This window comes from Populus trichocarpa, chromosome 14 (assembly GCF_000002775.5).
Source record: "Populus trichocarpa isolate Nisqually-1 chromosome 14, P.trichocarpa_v4.1, whole genome shotgun sequence".
NCBI lineage: Eukaryota > Viridiplantae > Streptophyta > Magnoliopsida > Malpighiales > Salicaceae > Populus > Populus trichocarpa.
The window spans coordinates 1147202-1160368 of NC_037298.2; the positions used below are offsets into that span (position 1 = coordinate 1147202).

Sequence of the window (13167 nt, forward strand, 5' to 3'; positions counted from 1 at the left end):
GAACGGGGCTGGGCTGATGAAAAAATAGGATAAGCCATGACCCGGTGTGACCTGGCAAAACCCGGTTGCAACCCGTTGACTTTTGTATTTTTTTTTTACTAAAACAACGCCGTTTTGAATTTTTTTTAAAATAGGGATTGACCCGGCCGACCCGGTCAAAACCCGGTGACCGGGTCAAAACCCGGAACCCGGGCCTTGGACCGGGCCGGGTTTAAAAACTATGGTTAATCTACCTCTCTTTCCTATTTTTTTTTTTTTTTCCTTTCCTTTTTCCCCTGGTCTGAGGTTATGCTTGTTTCGTTGAAATTTACATATATATATTTGACTAATTGCATTAATGGGATTCATTTATAGTGATTTTTCAACTGGAGAGAAGATTCAATACTTTGAAATTAGGCTGGTTTCGTCCATGGAATCATCTATGGATAGTTGTCCGAGGGGAAACGAAGACCCACACTCCTATCTTATCTCATCATCGTTTTATTATTTTTCCTCTTTGCAACCCACCCTCATTATTAAAGGAGGATGCCTTTACCTGCAGGCATCACCGCCCCAGAGATTGAGATAAGCACGCCAGTGCATCACAAGATTTTCAAAGAAAAAAACACGAGCAACGTTGAATAAAAGAAAATCGTGAACCACGCATGGCTTGTCTTGAGCCGGTCTTTCCGAGGTCGACCTGGCCAAGACTCATGGCAGGTGAGCTAATTAGATGAAACCCAACTTTTTTTAAAAAAAAAACTCTAGAAAGATTTTGTTTTTTTTATTTTAAAATCCGGGATTTTTCGTTAACTTAAGATGTTTTTTTCTTAAAAAATCGAGTTTCTCCACCAAATTAATCCGACTGGTCCCGGCTATCCGACCCTTCAAGCTGGACTGCAAAACAATGGGTTTTTAGTTCTGATACTCTTGAAAATTTGACAGAATTGGTGCCATTCAAATTTCTAAATCCATTTTTCAAAGGAATGTATTTATGGAGACGCTGGCAAGCGTACTTTTTCTCTGTGGTAGTAAAAATTATATCAATTTCGAACTTTATTTTCCTCTACAAACGTATCTCAAAGGAATTAAATTAGAGATATAGAAAAAAAGCTATGGTCTATAGATACATCTCAGGCACCTTTTGGGTTAGGTGGAACAGTGATTTTCCAAGAATGTGATGGCAAGTGGTAAAACAAAACAAAAACACAGACAGCGAGGTCAGAGTCTCGAGCAGGCAAAGATCTTGAAACAGCCCGGTGATCTACCTCTTCGAAGTATGATCTAGACTGAATTTTATTTAGCAAAAATTCTGAAACAATCCGGTGATCTAGCTGTTCGAAGCACGATCTAGACAAAATTTTATTTTGAATTATTCTCAATGCTGACTTGATTAGAATTAGGTGATATAACATGTCCAGTTCAAAGTTCAAACACAGTTAAATTAAAACCAATAATTCCTTTTGTTTTGGCTTTGTTTGAGTAGAGTTTGGCATGGAACATTTGGGTTATAAATTACCTAATTTTGACTGGATTAATGTTCAAAGCAAATCCAATTTGATTCCACCAAACTAATAGCATGAATCCTAAACATATTCAAACCGACTTTGACAACCATGAACAAAATGTTTATTAAGGTTTTGTTTGTATATGTTGTCCTGTTTGTATTTTGTTTTAATTATAAATTTAAAAATATTTAATTAATTAATACTCAAATAATTTTACATAAATCTCTTTAATTATTTTTTAATCTTGAATAAAAATAACTACAATTTATATATTTTTTAAAAAATTTATATTTTTAAATTATAATCGTAAAAGTTAATACAATACTAAACACAAAAAAAAAAATTAATTAAAAATATATCAAAATAATCAATTTAGATTTTATTTTTTAGATAAATATATTAAAATCATCTGAAATAATCTTAAAAATATTTATCTGATATTTGTTTTAAAAAAATAATTAAAAATCACTTGTAAAAGGCAAACATGCCGAGTCACCATGGGTCCAGTTGGTTGATTGTGCACTTTTTAGACACCCAGCATAGTGTTAGCCTATTTGGGACCCACATCACCGTATAAACTTAGCCAAAAAGCAAAATAAAGATGCAGAATATGCTTTGCTCTTCCCTGCAAATATCCTTTCCCTCTCCTTCTCTTCTGTTTCGATCCCTTTATTACTTCTGTCTTCTCCACTTCCCCCATCGAAAACAAAAGACCTTCCCCTTCTCGCTGCTTCTTCTCTTTGCTTTGATAAAAAAAGATGGAGCTTGTTAAAGAACTGTTTGTGACTGGTGTTATTGCTGTTCTGTTCTCCTTTCTCATAGCCAAACTTGTTTCTATGGCCATGTCCAGTGGTGATTCTAGCCACCACGAAGATTCTCAAACTCAAAATGTTGATCGAGAAGCTTTTTCTGCAGCAGAGATTGTCGGTGAAGAAGAAGAAAAGGGGATGATGGAGGAGTTACGGTATCGTGAAAGATTGGAAGTTGAGGGGCTTAAGAGCGAAATGAGAACGGAGTTTGTTGAACAAGTAACAGAAAAGGTCTATGAATTTGTTACAGGAATTTCTTCTGTCGAGCACGCTAAAGATTCAGCAACTCGTGACGAGATACTACTTGAAAGTGAAACTGAGGTTCAAGAATTGATCGAGGCAATTTTAAAAGAAGAGGAGGAAGAAGACAAGCTAAAAGAAGGTGACTTTTACGATGAAGACGTCAAGCAAGTAAACCTGGTTAGTTCTAATAGAGAAAACAGAGAAGAGGAACCGATTGGCGTTGAATTAAACGTTGTCGAGGAGATTGGGGTTGCTGGGAGTGATTCAAAAGAGAGGATTGAAGAAATTGAAGTTAACGAGGTCGAGGATGATGATGATTGGGAAGGGATAGAAAGGAGTGAATTGGAGAAAATATTTGGAGAAGCAGCGAAGTTTGTTGAGGAGTCAGGAAACAAAGATGAGAGATTGGCAAGTGTAGGGAGCGATTTGCAGATGGAGTTGTATGGACTTCATAAGATTGCTACTGAGGGGCCTTGCAGGGAGCAGCCTCCCATGGCTCTCAAAGTTTCTGCTCGTGCTAAGTGGTATTAAATTTTGCTAAATTAACATAATGTCTCTGCTTTTCTCTTTTTTTTCTCTGTATTCTGTATTCTGTTCTCTTATTGTTTGCTAAATTGTCGAATGAGAGCAGATAAACGTTTTCCATTAGGGGTTTTAAGTTTGTCAGAGGATAGGATAAGATAGTCTTGGGTGAGAGAATATGGTTTAGTGATGCACAAAGTGAAGATTCACGGCATGTGGATCAAGAATTAATGGATGTCAAACAAGGTTAGAGTCTTTTATTTAGAAAAGAAAAGGAAAAAGAAAATCAGAATACGAACACATGGAAATCGTTAGAAATCCACGTCTGGACAGGTAGTACTACTATAAATGATGTTTATATGGCCATTTTGTCTGTTTCCCGCCATGCTTAGATCTACCATAGTACTTTCTTGTAGAAAAAAACCCCAATGATCCTATTGTCTTTATTTGGAAACTTAGAGGTGTTGCTTTTGCCGCTCCAACCTTTTCACGATTGGTTTGGTCGAAGTCCTTTTCCTTTTCCTCCACCCTAGATTTTTTACTGGTATTGATTCAATTGTTTGGAAATAGCCAAAAAGCCAGAAAGCTTATCAAACAAATTACAAGATAACGGCAGCCATCAGCCATAATCTTGTGCTAGAGGGATTGTACACCTAAGAAAAAGAAAATGAAAGCACAGAACAACACCTTAGGGGCTGCCTATACCAAAAAATTGCACGGTATAGTTTGATAGTTAGTTACAATAACAGGGTTGACAGCTGCTATGTGTGAGTGATCGAGGGCACTGGTTACAATGTGCAAGGAATGCTTGGCAAAGGCTGGGAAACATGAGTCCAGAGGCGGCTATGGAGCAGTATATTGCCCTTGTATTGGAGAGAGCACCAGGGTGGATGGAAGAAAAACCTAGTGTAGGTATTTTCCACTGCAGCGTAGAGCACTTGTGTTTCCTGTAATGACTTTGAACAATCTCTGGTTAATTTCGTTTTACAGGGAGACAATAAACCAGGATCATCTGAAGTGGAAAATCTTGTTGCTGTGACTCCAGATTTAAGTACATTACCATCCCGTCAACCAAATTTTACAGATGAAATGTATGTCCTGAATGTTTGGCTATTTCCCCCTTCAATCCTTTATTTTTTAGTCTCGTTTCTGTCTTTTCATTAGCTTATTATTATGTTATGATACTATCACTATTCTCATATGTAGGACATGTAGGAATCCAGAACCGAAGCCTGTTGCTGAAGAAGGCGATCCGACAGGGGGCTCAAACCTGGATAGCAGGTTACAAATTGTTAATTCATGCATATTTCTTTCTCTTCCATATGCCTTATTCTCCTAAGCTGTTGCAGGAACTTGAGGGTTCCTGAAAAGGTTTGAATAGAAAGTTGTTAGTTTCATAGGACAATATGATTAATGTAGTTTCCATGCTTTGCACAGCAGAAAGGTAGAAAATATTTTACAGAAATCTTTATTTGATGTCATTTATCAGTAGTCTGATTTATAAGGTTTATCTATAACCAGCACTTGGAAAACAAGCACCAGCGTTATAGTAACAACTAAAATTTCCCCTGGGTAGCTCAGGTGGTAGGGTATGGGAGTTTGAGTTGAGATCTTAGGTTTTTGACTTAAAGTTCTCCACCAAAACAAAAAAAAAGGCCGGTGGTTTCTGTCTATTTTGAATAATCCTTAATTACCTCTTGGAATGTTGTAGAGGGTGTTTTCCTCAAATGAGGCTGGGAAGAAATCCCTTTTCAAGAAAATCAGATCCCTTTAAAGAATAGTTTTTTATTGTTGAAAAAGAAACCACAGGCATCACGCTATAAATGTAAGAAAATTTTAAGGAAAATGGGTGGATGATCATCATTTCTTGCACCACCACATTCTTATGTGAAAAGTTTATTGATTCTGCCACTTATTTCAATGAAGATTCTTATTTACCTGTCATCTGTAACTAGACAATCACCAGTGACAATCTATGAGGAATCTGCCATCCAGGACTTGGGTCATATTCCCGAGCACTGCTCTAGTGAATTTTCATGTAGTCTCGCTACTCATTTCTTTCTTATGGAAGGGTCATGCTTGCAATGATTTCAATATGCAAGCCAATTAGGGCTGCACATAACCTATTTAACATGAAATTTTTCAGGCCAAAGAATGACAAGCATTGCCCTGCTGCTTGAGATAACCATGGAGCCCTTCTCCTTTGGCTTGACCACAAACAAGACTGATTACTGTTGCCAAGTATAATCTGTTTCAAGTATGTAAGGTTCTTGCCTGTTTATACTATCATTTATTTGTCCCTAGAAGTGAACTATGCATTGTGTGATACTAGTAACATTTATGCGTTGTGCATTGATGCATTTGTATATATACCCTGCTGGCTGGAATCATTGAATTATAATATGATGTTTATGCACCATTCTTTCCGAGGCATGGTTAAGACTCGATGCTTATGCCAGTCTTTGTGGTCCTTTGTTTGACTCTTTATTCTAATCCATGAGAATATATGAAGCGATGTTGGCATTACGTGAAAGGAATGTGCTAAGAGTTTTGCACTAATTATGCTATTTTTGCCAAATACTTATCGAGAATAAATTCACATGCAATTGAAGTGCTCCTCACGTTTGGAATTGTTGAGAGGGAAAGTAGTTGTCTATAGTCTCTCTATTTCTTTTGGTAAGAACTCTCCTGTTTCTTCCCTAGCAGTAAACTCCAATAATATGGGGCATCCCTTGATGTTGATTGGGATTTAGATGAGACAGGGTGGATATCATTCACTTGGAGTTTAGACATGGTCAACCGAGGTAAGGGCATTTTTTGGGTGTACAGCCCTTATAAGTATAGAAGTATGGATCCGTAAAACAATTTGCAAGCATTTCATGGTTGCTGGCATGGCAAGTTACACGACCAAGGCCATTTGGGTCCACCAGAATTGTTCCAAGGGCTCTCAGATTTTAATTTTCCGTGTTGGAAGTGCATAAATAAGTTAGATTTCGTTTCAATTGTTAGGGACGGCTTCCATATTTACTGTTTTATCGCATTTATTTGTGGTGGCAATGGATGACCCTAGCACTGGATACTGATAACGATTGCTATTTATTAGAGCATGCTGCTAAACATTGACAAACTCACTAAGATAGAGAATGCATAAAAAGCTACTATGGAGGTTTCATCCTTATCCTCTGCTTAAAGACACTAGGGAAATTAGTAATTCTTCATTGGTGAAACATAGGGGTTCTCGTCGCCATATCAAGATCGGTTTTCTGACCCAGATCCTGTGATATGGACATTGTTGTGATCATATCCCCCGCCTCCACCACCACCTATGCCTCCACCATAACCCGAGCCATACCCATTTCCTCCACCATTACCACTCGAACCAGACCCACCTCCAAAGCCGCCACCCCAGCCGCCACCAAACCCGCCACCTTGGCCCATACCATTCCCATTCCCATTCCCATTCCCACCGCCACCGCCACCGCCACCTCCACTGCCGTAGCCCCCGCCACTGCCACTGCCGTAGCCCCCACCTCCACTACCCGGTCCATAGCCCTTATCACTACCATCGCCTCGTCCACCCCCTTGTCCATAACCACTGCCTGAACCTGCACCGTAACCACCAGAAGACACCCGATATCCAGCCTTCACTCCGAGTACACGTTTCACCTCATGGTCCATAAAACTTCTGCCCCTCAATAATCTCCCTTCTTTCTTTGCTTCAGCGAGCACATAACTACAAAGGCCGAGTCCTAAGAGGATGAGAAGCCAAGACACCACATGTTGTCTCTCCATACCTCCTGTCACTCAAAAATCAACTGCACCTTGACAAAGAACCAACCTTGCTCTTAGAAAAACAACACGGATGAGGAAGACAGAAAAGAATAAAAAAAAGAAGATGAAAATCTGGTACAGTGTCTACTGTCTAGTAGCCTCTCTCTTATTGCAAGCTCACTGGTAATAGTCTTGAGTATTTGTTGGTAGTGGTAGTGGCCTGAAGGCTAAAGCTATATATAGAAATTTTACCTTTAGCTTCTAGGAGCTATGAAGCAGGTTCAAGGGGTGGGCATCCCTGCAGATTGTGCCTGATTGGGTGACGCGTGCCAGCTTAATCTGGTGATGGGAGCTATATGCATGAGCACAAGGGTACTGCAATGCGGTTTTGGCGTGTGAGTTTTGGGTGTCATGGACATGGAAGTTAGTTTCTGGGCTATAGGCCTTAGCTTGCGATTACGGCCTTGTTGGTGAGGCCAGAGTCGAATTTCAAGTGGCCACACAGGCTAAATAAATTTACGTGAAAGTGTCCTTCGTGTTCAAGACTTCTTCGAGTTAAAGATCAAAGAATGTGCTCTCTGGCGCTTCAAACAAGAATACGATTCCAGCAGGAGGAAAATGAAAAATATTTTTCTTTCAAAGTAAAATTTAGCTCTATTTTTATAAAAGTTTTTTATTTTATTTTAGATTGAAAATACATTTTAAAAGTTGTGAAAAATTCAGAAATATCATGTTATTTACTAATTATATCAATTTTGATCATCAAACTTTTGATTGCTATATATTTTGTTTTAATTTTTTTTTTCAATTTCACCCCTTAGAATCTGATTTAATTTGATTTTTATATCAACTTTGATCCTTATTTTTATGATTATTATTTGCTTTTTTCTTGTTATTTTTTTCATTAAAATTTTGTATCTATTAGATTTGATCCTCCTTTTTTTGTTTGTTATTTATTTTATTTAAAATAATTTATGATATTGTATTATTTTTTTTATTGCATCATCTTTCAATTTTTTTTATCTATTAGGTTTGATCTCTATTATTTTAATTATTATTTATTTTATTTGAGATAATTTATAAAATTAATTTTTATCTTCAATTTTATTCTCATTCAACTTCTAAATTTTTATATTTATTTCTCATTATTTTAATAAACTTGAAAAAAAATATTAATAAGTTATTTTCCAGTTCATTTTGAATGATATAGTCAAATACTGAAAATTATTTTCTGATTTATTTTTTATAACATTACTAAACATAAAAAAATAACTCACTTCCAATAAATTTATTTTTTAAAAAAACTACTATTAATAAATGAATGGGGCCTAATAATTGTTGCACCAAATAGGCTGGCTGTCGATGGAAAAAGACTTTGCTTGTGAATTAGAAGTTGGGGCGTATGCAGAAGAGTGATCATGGGCCCTTCTAGTATTAGGTAACCAAGATTTCATCTTTCGATCCTACAATCAAACCCATATTAAAGACAACGAATAATTCTTTCTGCTCGGATCATTACATGGGTTCCACGAGAATCTCAAGGACTGTCTGACGGCCCATGATTTCTGTTTGTTTTAACCATGATTATTGAACTTGATGTGTGTTTATTCAAGGAATCTATTACTTGAATGAAACCCGATCTTATTTGGATTTTAAATTAAATAAAATTTTTTTTTGGTAAAACCCAGTTGATTTGAATAGGTTTTTAGTAATTTTATCAAACTTGTTCTAAACCGTAATAATGAATTTATGTTTTTTTTTTAATAAAACAAAGTTGTTTTAATAAAAATAATTAATTCAATAATCTATAAATTATAAATTGATATGATAATTCAATATCACAAATTCTTTTCTGGGTCAGTTTTTAGACTTGACACAACTGTATTTTCAGTTAATTTATGTAAAAACAAAATTATCATTTATTTCATAACGATGTTTTCGGTTTTAAATAGTATTTCATGAAAAAACAATTTACTTAATTTTATATATATATATATATATTAATTAAAATTAATTTGAGATGCTGATGTCAAAAATAAATTTCAAAAAATAAAAAATATATATTTTTAATATATTTTTAAATAAATAAAATTTAAAAAGCAACTTACAAATACTCTCTTAGTTTATTACAGTTTTGTCTTTGTTTCACGTGTCAGCATTTAATAAGATAGCCAATTCTTTCAACGATGAGCTCCAGTGCATTGATGGGATTTTTGCAATAATGTCTTTTAACATCAAGGAAAAAATTGATTTAATAAAAATATTTTTAATTATATTTTTTGAAAAAAATATGTTTTTATTAAAATTAATAAGAAATAATTTTTTACATGTAAAATAAATAAAAAACATATTATTTTAATTTTTATAAAGCAAGATTTGTAATACAATTATATCTAAAATCCAATACATCAAATAAAATCCTTGCCTTTAAGTTTTAGCCATATGGTATGGAAATATTTTTCCTTCATTGCACATTGTATTCATAACTTTCAGTCTAGAGATAACCAATTAAAAATTATATCCATCTTGACAGAACTCTACATTAGTTTATTTGAATGAAAACACGAAATTACATATAAATGAGATGGGATAATAAATGTTACTTTTTAAAATATATTTTTATTAATAAATATATTGAAATAATTTTTTTAGTTTTTAAATTTTATTTTACACACCGATACATTAAAACGATTTTGAAATACTAAATCAATAGTAAGTTTTTTTTTTTTTTTAAAATAAAGCTAGAACTAAAAAAGCAAAAATAACAAGAACAATATTGTATCAATGTTTTCACACTAGCTCGAGTTGGGTCAGATGCAAAACAACGACTTGTCATAATTAATGATTGTTGACTGTTCGTGAATAGAACCCTACCCTCTGTATAATTGCAGGGGGAGGTTTTTAACTTTAGCCTATGAAAAACTTGAATGGCTGTGAGTATAGTAATCAGAGAAGAAGGACCGCTGAGAATTGCGAGCATTCAAGAGAGAAACGACTCCTTGCTGACTGCTCTCTCAATTATTTGGACTGTCGATATGCATGGGACAGTGACATGGTAGCAACTCTGGGAAGATTCTGAAAACATTTGCTGTGGTCGATCGCTTTATTTCCAAGTCTGCAACAGTGAACCTCAATCAATGCCTAATGCGGCCGGCTTCCTTTCAAATCTGCTCCTAACAATCAGCGACTTTACGCGTGCTTTTTTAACCAGAGAAACCCCGGGTTGATTGGAAAACATGAGATTAGAATCTTACTGTAGCTAAGTTTTAAGTCACATTCTCTCACTCGGCAAACTCGATTTACTCGACTAGGTTAGCGCATGCAAAACTAGGCATGATTTGTTTAGGCCAACACTATTTCATTTTAAAAAATAAACTGAAACAATGTTATTTTAAGCAAAAATATAGATTTGGGTTATATCAGAGGGATCCTCCAATAATCTAAAGCGTTATTGAAGTCGATAATTTAAAGTGATTGGAGGAAAAAACCAAGAACTTTGAGTCAGTACTTATCAACCTTCTTGGCAATAATTGACGATTAAAAAAAAATTGCATTTCTCGTCACTGTCCAAATGCAGAGACATGCATGGTTCATAACCTAAGTTATTTTGGCACTGAGGAAATAATTTGATCAGGAAAATAAAATGCAATGCACGGTCAAATCTCAGCATAATTATATATTTTAAGTAAAAATATAAATAAGTGATTCTTAAATTAACTTAAGAATTCAATAATTTAAACTTTTACGGGTTAAATTCTAAGCTAAATTTAATAATTATGATTTCATGTTGAATTTAATAATAAGTGATTTCACTTTTTGTTAAAAAAATAAATAAAATATTTTTATTTCGATAATTTAAAGTGATTGGAAGAAAAAACCAATAACTACAAGTCAGTACTTATCAATCTTCTTGGCAATAATTTATGATTAAAAAAATAGTATTTTTTTATTAATACGAGGATAGCTTAATTGATCAGATTTTAGATTTGTATTTTAATGATTACGAGTTTGAATTCTCTCAGGGTCATTAAAAATTATATTGTTATTAATTTTAAAACTCGTAAGATTAATCGAGATGCACAAAAACTAACCCAAATACTCATATTGATAATAATAATAATAATAATAAAAATACACTGCCATATCATAGCATAATCTTGTATGGAGTGCAAGAAAATCAGCGCACACAGCAGCCGTAGGAGTGGAGTAAAAGGGGGGCCTGGTACTGAAAAAATAAATAAATCTTGGTAATTTCTCTTTAAATAATTTAAAATTTTAGGGTTAAAATTATTAAAATTTAAATTTTGGCCCTCTTATTTTTGTTTTCTAATCTAAACCTCATATAAAAATTTCCTGGGTACGCCCATATTAATTATTATTGTTAATTTTCGGTCAAGGATTGATGGTTCTTGTGATGAGTTTTCACGTTTTGGAATTAAATTTATCTCTCTATTATAATCTAAAGCAAACCATCAAAAAATTCACAAAATTTCTTACTAGTTATTGTGGGATTCGATATATATATATATATATATATATATATATATATATATATATATATATATATATATATAACCCGGGATGTTTGGATCAGTTTACGCACACCACGACTAATCTCCGGGCCCACTAAACACTGTGCAAGCCTAGTGGGCAAGTAAGGCACCGCGGGGATGATAGACATGCATAGAGAAGATCGAACCCGGATGCAGAGGAAGGGAACAAGTCCCTTCCCCCACTAGACCACGACCTCAAGTGCGGATTCGATATTTGATAGAGAAAGAGATGGTATTTATATTTGTCAAACCCCGTTTCAAAAACAACTTGAAAAAGAATCTGAGTTACCGATCATCACATTAATCTCTAATCATCAATTTTTTTATTAAAACGATAACAATTTATTTTTCTAGAGAAATTAACTTTGTCAGACTTGAACGGGTTAATCGAATCACTAAAACTCATTCAAGTTAAATTGGTTTAATCAAAGTCAAAATTCTACTTCATTCAACTACAAACTCGACCTAAATAAAACTTTTGAATTATAAATTACTTGCATCAACTCGGGCCAGATATAGGCAGCATTTGGAAACATGGCCAACTCGTGTTTTTAAAAAATTAAAATTTTTTTGCTAAAAATTAATATTTTTTTATGTTTTAGATCATTTTAATACGCTGATCTCAAAAATGAATTTTAAAAAATAAAAAAATATTATTTTGATACATTTTGACATAAAAAACATTTTGAAAAACAACCGCAACCACACTTCTAAACAGATAAATAATACGACATCTATCATGGTCATGTAATGAAATAAAGAAAGTTGTAATTTGAGGAGTGCCAAATTGATAAAACTCGTATACAGAATCGTAGATATGGAGGAAGGAACAAGCACTTGCTACCATTGCCATCCTTTTGTCCATGGAAATCTAGATTCCAAACGATCATAATCCATACCCCACACTGCAAGGGGATTTGTACTAGGACAGGGATCTTAATTAAGTTAGAGCCAGACAGCTCTTCAAAGATTATCAAACCACAGCCAACCATTGTTTCTTTCCATCCTTAATTTCTTTTTTTCATACCTTTTGTTTAAAGTGTTTGCCGACTAGACTGTTGATAACTGAAATTGATGAGATACCAGCACGAAAAGGAAGTTTCAGCATGAAAAAAGGTCCAATTTTCACATTGTTTTCACATATTAACTACTCGATCACGACACTGACTCCATCAAAACCCAAAAACTGAAGGGAAATGACTGGGTTTATCTATGTTAATCACATTCTTTATGATAAAAGTGTGAGATACAAATACTCTGTAGCAAAATATACTGCTAGAACATCTGCAGCTACATATATCTGTTGACAGTCACTATATTTACCGGAGGCATTAATCCTTAGTCGGGATAAGTTTTAGATTATGTGCTAGTTGAGTTAATTCTTATTAATTTTTTTTTTAAATATTATAATAACACGTTTTGATTATTTAAAAAAAAATATATAATAAATTAACTCGAATTCTTAATCCGATTATATTGAATCAACCCTGTTAATTTTAAAACCCAGCCTAAATGAACAGGATTCTGATTCGACATGGGTGCCAGTCCGTTTCTCCACAGCTAATCCGCATTTAAGCATGAATCAAACAAAAGGCAGACTAACAAGTTAGGATGATTGATGGATAAGCGTGTAATTATTTACATGTAGAAACTGTTCCTAGTTCTGAAACAATCAAGCAATTATTAGTGCTGGTGGTGGTCCATTCCAGCTTGTTGTCAAGAAAAATATGGCTGGAAGATTGGGAGGAACACCCATTTGGATCTCTGCTGTGATTAAACACT

The 13167-nt window shown here is 34.3% G+C and overlaps 2 protein-coding genes across 2 annotated transcripts; one reads left to right on the forward strand and one right to left on the reverse strand.

Annotated features, from left to right (window-relative positions):
- The first annotated feature begins 2084 nt into the window (after nt 1-2084).
- On the forward strand, nt 2085-5480 carry LOC18104800 (acyl-CoA-binding domain-containing protein 3). The gene is made up of 5 exons (XM_006374774.3): nt 2085-3063; nt 3864-3969; nt 4052-4152; nt 4268-4342; nt 5208-5480. Exons 1-5 carry the CDS (start codon nt 2246-2248, stop codon nt 5239-5241), a joined length of 1134 nt encoding a protein of 377 aa, XP_006374836.1. The 5' UTR covers nt 2085-2245; the 3' UTR covers nt 5242-5480.
- Nucleotides 5481-6310: 830 nt separating this feature from the next.
- Nucleotides 6311-6853, reverse strand: LOC18104801 (glycine-rich protein DOT1). The gene has a single exon (XM_006374775.3). It carries the CDS (start codon nt 6851-6853, stop codon nt 6311-6313), a length of 543 nt encoding a protein of 180 aa, XP_006374837.2.
- Between the last annotated feature and the right edge of the window lie 6314 nt (nt 6854-13167).